Below are 12,472 nucleotides of genomic sequence, written 5' to 3' on the forward strand. Positions count from 1 at the left end.
TTCACTTCCTCAGGAAGGAAGTTAGGGGTTATCCACACTCCCCAGCACCTGTCACTAGTACATAAAGCAACACTCCTTATCATCAAGTGTTTTTTTACAACATTTTAATGCAGAGAAGGGATGGCTTACATGTTCAGTAATTTTCAAGTGTAATATTATAGTGACTAAACTCTGAACTACTTGAAGAATTTATCAAGATAAATGTTTTACAGTTATATATACAACAAGGAACTGCATTCGCCTTGAAAATGTTTGCAGCATGGCAAGAACTGCAGATTTGAAAATAAATAGGTGAAAAAGAAATTGTTGAAGAAGAATAACAATTTGTTGGGTTTATATGTAACCATGTGTACTGCTCAAGGAAGAAAAATGAATTCCAAGTACTGCACCATTCTCCAACCTTCATTGTTCCTTTCTAGGAATGGTCAGTAGTATGGGAAGTGGTGCCCCTCGATCCAGCATGGCTTCTATGGACTGGGGTCAATCGAGCTCTGCTGCCAACACCACAGGTAGCACAGGATCCAACACAATGACCAGGGCAACATTGCAAGGTAGTATGATATGCAATCCTACACCTGGTATTCCTATGAGACCGAACAGTCAGCCTGGTCAGAGATCGATGATCCAGACACAAATGATGGGTACGTTACATCATTTTTGTTTCGTGTGCTATTGGAACTCCTTTGTTACAAATGTCCTTTTGTGGAGCTAATCAATGTTTGCTTATTCTTTTCAAGGCTATGTTGTTACAAAATGTCATTTTGGAAGGAAATCATTTTGTTACTACTTTTTTGTACCAATTAGGATCATCTGAAATTGAAATGGGTATGGGAGGTCCTCCATACAGCCAGCAGCAAGCACCACCAAACCAAACAGCACCTTGGCCGGACAGTATCATGCCTATTGAGCAGGGACCTTTTGTGAATCAAAATCGGTGAGTTTCACAGTTATTAAGACAATAGGAATTTTGCTTTTTTGAGGAATTTGAATTGCAATAATTTTTAAAATGTAGTAATTGATCATTTATCCAACTTTATCCCATATTTTCATATGTAGAGAGAGATGAGTTTCTTGAGTTGTAAATAGTTCAGTGTTTCATCCCTGAGTTCAAAGGAGATCCTAAACTGACAGTCCAAAAGTGTGGAGAGGAAAAGCAAGAACATAGAGCTGGTTGTGGGGTAAAAGGAAAATCAATTTTGGATGTCTAGGCAATATACCAAAAAGGCTGAGATGATAAACTGGCTGTGACAGTAAAAATGGACAAAACAGAGAAAACTTTGCAAAACCAATAGAATTCAAACTAAAAAGTGGATAAATCATAGCACAGAATGTGAGCAATAAATGGGGAAGCTCAGGTCATTGATTAAAATAGAGAATGGTGCAGGTGGAGGGGTAGGGAATAAAGAAAATGAGGGAGGTTTGGAGTATTATTTAGAGACATCTTCACAGCTTTGGAAAGTAAGAATTAGTTGTGTTGAGAAATTGTCTAAAGAGGATCCCTTCTGGAACGAGCAAGGGATTGGTTGCACTGCTAGGACTATGTTATTGACAAGGTAACTTGGATTTAAATAAAGTCCCTTGACTTTAAAAAAATCCCACTGGTGCTTTTCAAAGTTATAAGAAAAACTGGGAGAAAGCCAAAAGAGGATGGATTAAGTTAGGTGACCAAGGGCTTGGTAAAAAGAAGTGGATTTTAAGAAGGCTAGTCAAAGAGAAGAGATGCAGATGCGGAGGGAGGGCATCCCAGAATTTAGAGCCTGGACAGCTGAGGGGATGGCCACTAATTGTTCAGTAAATGGAAGGGTGCAGAAGAGGGTGGTGTCTGAGGAATGGAGAGTTATGGGGATAGAAGGTGTCCTTGGAGATTATAGAGTTGAGTGTGGCAAATCCAGGTATTGCCGAGACATCCAAAATTGATTTTCCTTTTCACACAACCAACTCTACATTCTTGTCCTTGTGATTATATCACAAGGACAAGATTTTGAGGCGATGTGAATCAGTGAAGGAGGGGATGATGCATGACCTGGTCTTGGTTTGGTGGTAGGTTAAGGACAGCAGAGGTTTAGTTTGTGGAAGCTGGGAAAGGACAGCATTGGAGTTATCAAGTCTAGAAATAACAAAATCATGGGTGACAGGTTTCCTTACACTGCTTTCTAGTATGGTGATGTGTCTTGCTGGGTCACTTAAGAGTGCAGTTGAGGGTCAACCTTGTTGATGTTCTGGAGTTACATATAGGCCAAACTGGGTAAGAGTGGCAGACTTCCTTCCCTAAAGGAAACTAGCAAATCATTTGGCTATTTATGGTATTTCAGTAGCTTCGTGGTAATTTTTACATTTACTGGTCCCAGCTTTTTATTCTTGGTCTTTGTTTCTCAGACTGCCATGGTGAGATTTCACCTCATGCTCTCAGGGCTTTTTACTAACACAATAACATAATTATGCTATTTTACCCAATACATTTCTGTAAGCTGCACATTTCTGTAAGTTTGGTCCTCTGAACAAATATCCATTGCAGAAATTTATTTGTGATATTCTGCTGCTACAGTTCAGTTGCAACAGTCTGCCCACTTCCAATTCAATTCACTGCAGTGTGAAGGCAGTAATTTTCACATAGGGAACATCTTTCAGATGAATTAGTACCTGTGCCATGATTTTCACTTCTAACAATATAGAAGCTTTTCTAGGTTTCTTTATATTTATGCTTTTTATACTAGTAGGCAATCCTACAGCAGTTCTCAAGATGATCTGCTTTGTCCATCTATTCCAATGGAAACTGCTAATGATGAAGGTACAATTCTTGATCAGCTGCGTTCAGCACTAAAGAATATCGATGAACTGGGTCTGGAGGAAATTGATCGGGCCTTAGGAATCCCTGAACTTGTCAACCAGGTAAATGTTCATTTATGCACAGAAGATTCTGAGGTTAAGAAGATTCATTGTAACTTTTTTCATGAAAGCTCTAGTCATAGTAGGATGTACACTAATAGCAGGGAAACCTCCTCCACACCCCACCCCACCAACCCACTGTGGATATGCAGCTACGTTCCTTACTAGTTTATATTCAGTATGAGTGAAGGTTGCCATGTGACTTGTGCACAGCACATAATCTTAATCACAAAGTCAGTGATAAACTGAGAAACTGTCTAGCAAAGACGAGTATTTTTGATTAGTGCTAAATAACCTTACTAGATTTATGGTGAAACCACAAGAAGAGAATTGACAATGGCCATCATCCTTTATCAACTATTTTAATTTTAAAAATCTGGGTTTGTAATTCTTAAGTTTTAATTGTTTTCAAATGTCATTTGTCATTACTCCCACCTCTCTCTTCCTGTCTTGGTGTTCATCTCATAAATACCTGTCTTTGAAGATTCTTGGAAAAGTTTTTACTTTGAATGCGTTATAAAAATGCATGTTGGCTGATGAATCATTGTGTCCAGCGTAGCTTCCTGAAACTGTCATTTGGATAAAACTAGTGGTGCTCCTCCATTGTGAGTTTGTTTCCAGTTGTTGTGAGCCAAATTGACCTGCAAACTGAACATTGTCAGTGCTGTAAATTTGAAGAGCCTATACTGTGAAAGCATTCTGCGTTCTGTCATAATCATGCAGCTACTGGCTATAAAACGTGAATGTGACACTGGCGAGATTGGCAAATTGCGTCTGAAGGGACTACACTGAATTTTGTACAGTCATGCACAATGGACAATGCAAGGACTGTTATATTTTCTGAATGCCTTGAGTATGTGGAATAGGTCAAGGAAAAAAGTGGCTTGTTTAGTTGGCTCAGCTACTTGGTAAAAGATACTTTGATCCACCTTGTATTTGAAGCTCTCTAGGTTGGTCCGTCCCCATTTTGTATCCAGGTTCTGTAGGTACTGAAGAGTGCACCTCCTCAGAGGAGGGTGTCCTGGAGATCCAAACAGGGAAACAGGGACAACCCTACTGGCATAACCCTCACTCATTTGCCAGCAGTTCTGCTACTTTGATGCTCCTTTTTTATTTCTGCAGGTAAACCCTTCAGTGACTGACTTGAAAAATGCTGCTCCTGGCTCACCTCCATTTTTAAGTGACTGGCACTGCCCTTGAAATAATTGCAGCAGTTGCTCCCAAATCTCAGCCCCATACATACAATCTTCAAGGTACCGCCCATATTGTGGGCTGGACTTACAAATATTTAATTTAATATCCAATATGAAGCTCAGATATGTGTTAACAGTCAAGCAGATGTCCCAGGATGCTCTGATTCTGGTCCCACCGAGAACATTTGTGCTCTGATGTTCATTGCACATGGACTTCCAGCAAAGGAAGTAAATATCCTGGTTGACTTTCCTTCTCTCAGCTCATAAACACTCAAGGGTCATTGCATCATCCCCATTGCAGTCCTGGCTTGGTCAACAAATTTAGCAAAGATTGTGCCATGAACCTTCTGACCACATGCTGCATTTATCTACCTTGTTTTCAGGGTTTGGTCCCACTGAATGCTAAAAAGGGTTAATGATTGTTGTTATGTGAAACAGTGTTATGTGTCAAAATCCACTGTTGTGGATTTTTTTAAAAACTTACACTGTGGTAAGTAATTTGTGCCAAATTGATCATTTAATCCAGTGAATAAGATTGATTAAAAGCTGATGAAAGTGTTTTAACTTTTTTTAAAAAGGTATATGCTACATAGCTGGTTTGGTATTTGGAATGAGAAGTTAGGAAAAGTGCACTTCACTGACTGAACAATTCACTTAGCTGTGAGGACAGTATAAGATAATGATTTCCATAAGAATCTGAATTGAGTCCATTTTTAGATAATTTATAATCTCTAAGCAAGTAGAATTAAGAATTCGTGAATAGTTTGAATAATGGTTACATGGTAAAAGATTCTGTAACCTGCACTAGCTGCTGAAAAAATGTTTCACAAACTGTGAATTTTGAGTATAAAATCATCTGCCCAAAGAAACTGCTTTTTAAAGAATTCAGATTGTTGTATAAATAGTCCTAGATGAACAGTAATCTGTAAAGTGTTGAATACAATAGATGTTTGTTTGTTGAGGAATGGTATACATTGGACAATATCATTCCTTGAAGCAAACATAGATATCAACAATGCTACAGATAATGGAAATCTGAAATAAAAGCAGAAAATATTCTGAATATTTAGCAGGTCTGGCAGTATTTGTGAAGAGAGAAGTGGTTAATGTTTTAATTTGATGATCTTTTTATCAGAACTGTCAATAGATATTGTCAGTCCAAGTTTGTGTATATGAGAAACGGGATTTCATCCCATTTTATGTTACAGAAGACTTATAAATAGAAGGAATTGGAAATATTAAAATTGTGATAGTTTAAATGACTGGGAATATTATCGTTGAAAATTTTTTTATCTCTTCAGTTATCAAGGTCAAATCAGCTCCAGTGGTCTCTTTTATTGCTAATACGAGAGATGTAGTATTAGAATTTGTTCACTTTTTGAAAACTGAGTTCTGACCAATGTGCCTTCTAATTTTTATTTGCAGCGCAGGTGAGTCTTAAAGGGACTGGCTTCTGCATTGGGACCTTTTGGGTTGCACAGCTGAACAGTTTAGAGGGGGCATTGGTTCTAGCCCATTCCCACATAAGCAATAATATATGGCACTCTGGAAAAACTTGACAACTGCTATAAGAAATTATGTGGTTTTTAATATCTGTTTTAAAAAAAAATTAAAATCTGTGCTAATTCTGACAATTATTACTCCTTAATGCAATCCTGAGTGAAGAGCATTTTGTATTGTGTGTGCCTCAATACCTTTTGGAGCTCTTGAGAAACTATTTGTTTAAATGTAAATAGGGAGTATAGATTTTTCTTGTGCTTAGGTTGCAAAAGATAAAAGACGTGCATTTATATAGCGCCTTTCATGACCACTAGACTTCCCAAATACTTTACGGCCTACTACAATCCTGGACCAAACCCCCAAGACTTTGGTACAATCTGGTTAGGGACCAATAACTTTTTGTTTAAAGTAGGCATTGTGAGATTTAAGACACTGGCTAAGAGAATAAAGCCGCAAGATTCCACAAATTTTGAACAAACAAAAATAAACTTTATCTTTCTGACATTATATAGTAAAATAATTTCTCTAATATTCAGGGTTAATAATGAGGTACATTAACAGGCAAGCTGGCCAAACACACCACATGCTCAATAAATGGCAGATGCAACCAAGACAGATCCTGCAGTTTTCACAACCCACCCAGACATCAGTAAACAATGTGAGTTAACCAGTCTCATTGAAACCCTGGCTCTTTCACGAGGGTTTCCAGTCTTCACCTTTTCATCTTTAGTGTGGGTGCCCACGCTCAGCCCAAAGAACTTAAAATGCTGAATTGCATAATGCACAGCCTGCTCCCAGTCTGCACACATGCACAGAAACTCTGAGATCTGTCGGGACTTCGGGTTCCCAACCTCTGCTCTCGACTTTAAAGTAAGTGTCTCCGATTTAGGAATACTAAAGTGAAAGAGAAAAGGCCATTCAGCACATCTTGCTTATTATAGTTTTGTTTTTGTTTTCACAGAGCCAAACTGTGGATCACCAACCAGAATCGTTTCCTAGCCAGAAGTCCACATTGATGGTAGAAAAACCTCAAGTTTATAATCAGCCATATGGTTCTCAGACTACAGTAGTACAAGGAAACTACTCCAGCATGCAGGAACCTAATTTTCATCCTTTGGCTACTCAAATGGGGCAGCGACCAGGATACTCAATGTTACGAATGCAACCAAGGCCTGGGCTAAGGTCTCCTGGTATGGTAGCCAGTCAGCCCAATCAGCTTCGGCTTCAACTGCAGCAAAGGCTTCAAGGACAGCAAATGGTAATTCCTAATGGTCATTTCAAAGTTCATGTTTACTCATCTTATTCTTCTTAAGAAGTTACATGAATGACATTTGCCTAGGTAATGTTCTAGTTGTCTTCATTAATGAGAATCATAGAAATTTATGGCACAGAAGGAGGATCTTCAGCCCATTGTGTGTTTGTCAGCTGAAAAAGAGCTGACTCCCTAATCCCACTTTCTAGCTTTTGGTCCATAAACTTGTAGGTTATGGCAATTCAAGTGCAATCCAAGTACTTTTTAAATGCCATGGATTTCAGCCTATTCCACCCTTTTGAGCAGTGAGTTCCAGATCCCCACCACCTCTGGGAGGAAACATTTGCGCTCAATTCCCCTCTAATCCTGACAATTATTTTACAACTGTCTGCCCTAGTTATTGACCTCTCTGCTAAGGGAAATAAGCCTATCCACTCTGTCTAGGCCCCTCATAATTTTATACACCTCAATAAAATCTGCCATCTGCATCATCTGTTTCAAAGAAAACAACTCCAGCCTATCCAATCTTTCCTCATGGCTAAAATTTTGCAGACCTGGTAACTTACTCATAAATCTCCTCCGTGCCTTCTCTAGTGTGATCACCTCTTTATGGTGACCAGAACTGTATGCAATACTCTAGAATTGTAGGGGTAGGGGAGGCTTGTACCCCCATTGCAAGAGTAAGCCAGCAGCCGATGGACCGAAAGAAAAACCCGCTCCAGAGCAATAACACCACTCAGTGGGAGAAAGTCCCGCCCTCGAGAACTGCCAGCCAATCAGATTGTCTGGCAGCTCCAGCAGTCCCAGCAGCACCACAACTGAGTGGTGAGTAAACAAAGTCCTGAGTAGGACTTTGATGGATCTTGGAGCAAAGTAAGTCCTAGGCTTTCAGGGCAGAGGGAGATCCGGCAGCCTAGGGAGGGGATCGAGGGATGTCGGGGATGGGTTTTGGAGGCCAGGTGGGAAGGTAACATCTTGGGGGGGATGGGTGCCCCTGATGTGCAAAGGGCACTCCCCCGAATGCTGTGTCTCCCTTCTTTCCTGCCTTTACAAAAAAAATTTTCAAAAACGGACTCCTCGCTCCCACCTACCTGCTCATGCTAATCATTTTCTGGTGTATGCAGTGTGAAATACAGGTCAGTTGCCATGGTAACAAGCTCAACTGCACGTTAATTTTTTTTAAAATGGTGCCCACCGTATTATGGGGACTGGGTCTGGGGTGGGCGGGAAGGCAGAGAACTTGCCAAATCTAATTTTATGTGCATCCACTCGCCGAAAACATGCCCAGCGGGGGAATGGACTGTAAAATCCAGCCCATTGATATTTTCAGAACAGAGGGAGGCCATTCTGCCCATTGTGTACGTGCCAGAGAACAAGAGGAATCCAGCTTCGTCCCATTTTCCAGCTCTTGATGCATAGCTTTATAGGTTACAACACTTCAAGTGCAAACCCATGTTCTTTGTAAATGTAATGAATATTTCTGCCTCTACTGTTCTTTCAGGCAGTGAGTTCTACATCCCCATCGCCCTCTGGCTGAAAAAATTCCTCTTGAATCCTCTGTTACCCTAAATCTATGTCAATGGTTATGAACCCCTCAGCCAAGGGAAATAGGGCCTTCATATCTACTCTAATTTTATAATCATAATTTTATACATTTCAGTTAGTTCTCCCCTTAGCCACCTCTGTTCCAAAGAAAACAACCCAAGGCTATCCAATCTTCCCTCAAAAATTAAATTCTCCATTCCAGGAAACAACTAGTACTCTCCTCTGTACTCTCTCTAGTGCAATCACATCTTTCCTATAGCGCAGTGACAAGAACTGCAAGCAATGCTCCAGCTATGGCCTAATTTGTGTTTTATGCAGTTCCAGCATAGCCTCCCAGCTCTTATCTGTGCCTCAGCTAATGATGGCAAGCATTATGCCTTCTTGACTGCCTTAACTACCTGTCCTCAGGGATTGGTAGACGTGGACTTCAAAGTCTCTCTGTCCCTCTACACATCTTTTTATCCTACCATTTATTGTGTACTCCCTTGCCTTGTTAACTTTCCCCAAATGCATTACCTCAAACTTCTCTGGATTGAACTCCATTTGCCACTGTTCTGTCCACCTGACTAGTCTATTGATAACTTCTGGCAGTCTATAACTCTTTCATTATCAACCACAAACAATTTTTGTATCATTTGCAATTTTTCAAGGTGTAGTCCAGATCATTGATATAAACTACAAAAACCAATGGGCCTAATATTGAGCCTTGCAGAACCCTCACTGGAAATGAGCTTTTCAGTCACAAAAACATGCATCAACCATTACCCTTTGCTTCCTGCCTCTGAGCCAATTTTGGATCCAGCTTTTACTTTCATGACCTGTCTACTGTTAGAGATAAGAGAGAGAAGCAAACTGAACTTCTTCATCCTCTCTGTCTGTCCGTAAGCAGAGGTGTTTTTGAATTATTTTTAGAGTAGGCTGTGGATGTTTCCCCAAACCCTCAATTTGTGTAGTCCAATTTTATAAGTAAAACTCAGCAAACTCACTTTATGATTAATTCAGAAGGTTAGTTTATTTCACATTCAAACCCCAGGGAGGGTGGGGATGTTCATCTCTCTCTCTCCCTCACACACACAACACGCACGCACACACACAGTATGGGGGATAGAAAAGAGGGAGTTTTTACAACTATGGATAGCAATAGTAAAGGAACCACTGGAATGAATATTAGTTCACATGATTTCCAGAGTCCAGAAAGTCAAAGTCCATAGGGAGTTTCCTTTGTGATGGAGTTCAGTTCAGATGAATGGCTGGTTGGAGACAACAGCACAAAAGTCGTTGAAAACGAATGAGGATGCTTTTAAAATAAAAACAGGCTTTGACGAACTGAGAGATGGTGGCCACCTGCTGGTCAGCCAAGAGCTGCACTTTTCAGGCTGGAAGTAATCAGCAGACTGAAATGTGAGGCTAGGAATGTAATATTAAACCTGTCCAAAAGGCTAGAAGCATGGGGTCATGTGATATGGCCCATTAATGAGTTAATTGTCACTTTGCAAGCAGTTTCTATGCTTCTGGCCAAAATTCATTGTTTCCCTTAAGAGTGAAATGGTGGCTGTTAACTCATTATACCTCGAGATGTTTCGATGTCTCTGCCTGTGTTATCACCCCAGCTGGGGAACCAATTCATCTATTAGCCTTCTGGTTTTATAATTATAATGTGGCCTTACATTGGGGTGTGAGATTCCACAAGGATGAGTGTGGCACTCTTTTGTTCTTGAAATCTCTATTGGAAGTTTCCAGGATGGATGGCCAATCCTGTGAGTCATGTGACCTGTAGCAGCCATCTTTCAGTTCAGGAAAAGTCTATTTTCAAATTGCAAAAAAAAATAAAGTTTGAAGTACCTATGTTTGATTTCTTTCATGGGCAGGATATTACGCTCTGTGTGCAGGAGTGTGCCCAACACGCCCGAGCGTAAAATGACGCGCAATGATATCGGGCGAGCATCCCGACATCATCGCACAGTCTCGCAACATTTCGCTCAGCGAGCACGTAGCAGAGTTGGCTGCGCACTTGCCGACAACTAAAAGACCATTAAGAAGCTAGTTAAATTCAAATTTACGCTGTCCGTCCAACTAGTGGTTGGCGGGCAGGCGAAAAGACCAAGCAGCCTTTACGATTTTTTAGGAAACCTCAACCGTAGGCAGGATGAGGTTTTCCATAGCAAACAAACATCAAATAAAAATTTTACTTTTGAATTAAAAACATGTCCCAGCTCATGCGACAGAGTCACATGAAGGGACATGTTTTATGATAATTTTGTTTCCTTTTTTTTTAAACAGCGCTTCATCTCCCTGAGGCAGCTCCGTCCCTCAGGGAGATTGAAGCACTCTTTTGTGCGTGCACGAAGATCGCGCTAGGCCTGCTCGCCCTCCTCCCCCCCCACCCGCATAGGGAGCGCTGCCGCTTGTGTTCAACGCTGGGTGGCCCTTAGTTGACCCGCCAGCGTGAAATGGCGGTGCAGAGCCGACAGCCCCTGCCAAGGGCACAATCCTGCCACGTGCCTTATTGAATTACACTACTATGTGGAACTTTATCAAAAGCCCTGCTAAAATCCAATACATCAAATGCAGTGCCCTCATCAACCTTCCATGTTACCTCCCCAAAAAAATTCTCACTCATGATCTTCCCTTAACAAATCTGTGCTGACTCTTTGCTTAATTCACGTATTTCTAAATGAACCCTGTCCCTCAGAATCTCACAGTGCAGAAGAGGCCCTTTGGCCCATCGAATCTGCACCGACACGGGAGAAACACCTGATTTACCTACCTAATCCCATTTAGCAGCACTTGGCTCATAGCCTTGAATGTTATGACGTGCCAAGTGCTCATCCAGGTACTTTTTAAAGGATGTGAAGCAACCCGCCTCCACCACCCTCCCAGGCAGCGCATTCCAGACCATCACCACCTTCTGGGTAAAAATATTTTTCCTCACATCCCCCCCTAAACCACCTGCCCCTCACCTTGAACTTGTGTCCCCTTGTGACTGACCCTTCAACTCAGGGGAACAGCTGCTCCCTATCCACCTTGTCCATGCCCCTCATAATCTTGTACACCTCGATCAGGTCGCCCCTCAGTCTTCTCTGCTTCCATGAAAACAAGTCTATCCAACCTCTCTTCATAACTTAAATGTTTCATCCCAGGCAACATCCTGGTGAATCTCCTCTGCACCCCCCACAAGGCTCTATACAACTCCAACATGACCTCCCTACTTCTGTAATCTATGCCTCAATTGATAAAGGCAAGTGTCCCATATGCCTTTTTCACCACCCCACTAACATGCCCCTCCGCCTTCAGAGATCCATGGTCACACGCCAAGGTCCCTTTGTTCCTCAGAACTTCCTAGTGTCATGCCGTTCATTGAATATTTCCTTGTCAAATTAATCCTTCCAAAGTGTATCACCTCACACTTTTCAGGGTTAAATTCAATCTGCCACTTATCTGCCCATTTGACCATCCCGTCTATATCTTCCTGTAGCCCAAGGCACTCAACCTTACTTTTAACCACCCGGCCAATCTTTGTGTCATCCGCAAACATTACTAATCCTACCCCCCACATAGTCATCTATGTTGTTTATATAAATGACGAATAATAGGGGACCCAGCACAGATCCCTGTGGTACGCCACTGGTCACTGGCTTCCAGTCACTAAAGCAGCCTTTTGTCATCACCCTCTGTCTCCTACAACTAAGCCAATTTTGAATCCACCTTATCAAATTACCCTGTATCCCATGTGCATTTGCCTTCTTTATAAGTCTCCCATGTGGGACCTTGTCAAAGGCTTTGCTGAAATCTATATAAACTACATGAACTACACTACCCTCATCTACACACCTGGTCACCTCCTCAAAAAATCCAATCAAATTTGTTAGGCATGACCTCCCTCTGACAAAGCCATGCTGACTATCCCTGATCAAACCTTGCCTCTCCAAGTGGAGATAGATTCTCTCCTTCAGAATTTTCTCCAATAGTTTCCCTACCACTGACGTGAGACGCACTGGTCTATAGTTCCCTGGCTTATCTCTACAACCCTTCTTAAATAGCAGAACCACATTAGCTGTTCTCCAGTTCTCTGGCACCTCCCCCGTGGCCAGAGAGG

General features: G+C 41.4%; 1 protein-coding gene across 9 annotated transcripts in view; it reads left to right on the forward strand.

The window, feature by feature from the left end:
• Positions 1–12,472, forward strand: part of ncoa2 (nuclear receptor coactivator 2) — a 203,545-nt gene that overhangs the window by 154,218 nt on the left and 36,855 nt on the right. For 6 of the 9 annotated variants that reach the window (XM_078540350.1, XM_078540349.1, XM_078540355.1 and 3 more), the window contains 4 exons: positions 420–641; positions 805–934; positions 2,715–2,889; positions 6,541–6,837. In XM_078540350.1, the coding sequence (XP_078396476.1) occupies positions 420–641; positions 805–934; positions 2,715–2,889; positions 6,541–6,837 (824 nt within the window). The remainder of the gene's footprint in view (positions 1–419; positions 642–804; positions 935–2,714; positions 2,890–6,540; positions 6,838–12,472) is intronic. The other 3 variants (XM_078540353.1, XM_078540357.1, XM_078540358.1) reach the window with 1 other exon arrangement.

The sequence above is a fragment of the Cetorhinus maximus genome, chromosome 4, assembly GCF_964194155.1.
Source record: "Cetorhinus maximus chromosome 4, sCetMax3.hap1.1, whole genome shotgun sequence".
Lineage (NCBI taxonomy): Eukaryota > Metazoa > Chordata > Chondrichthyes > Lamniformes > Cetorhinidae > Cetorhinus > Cetorhinus maximus.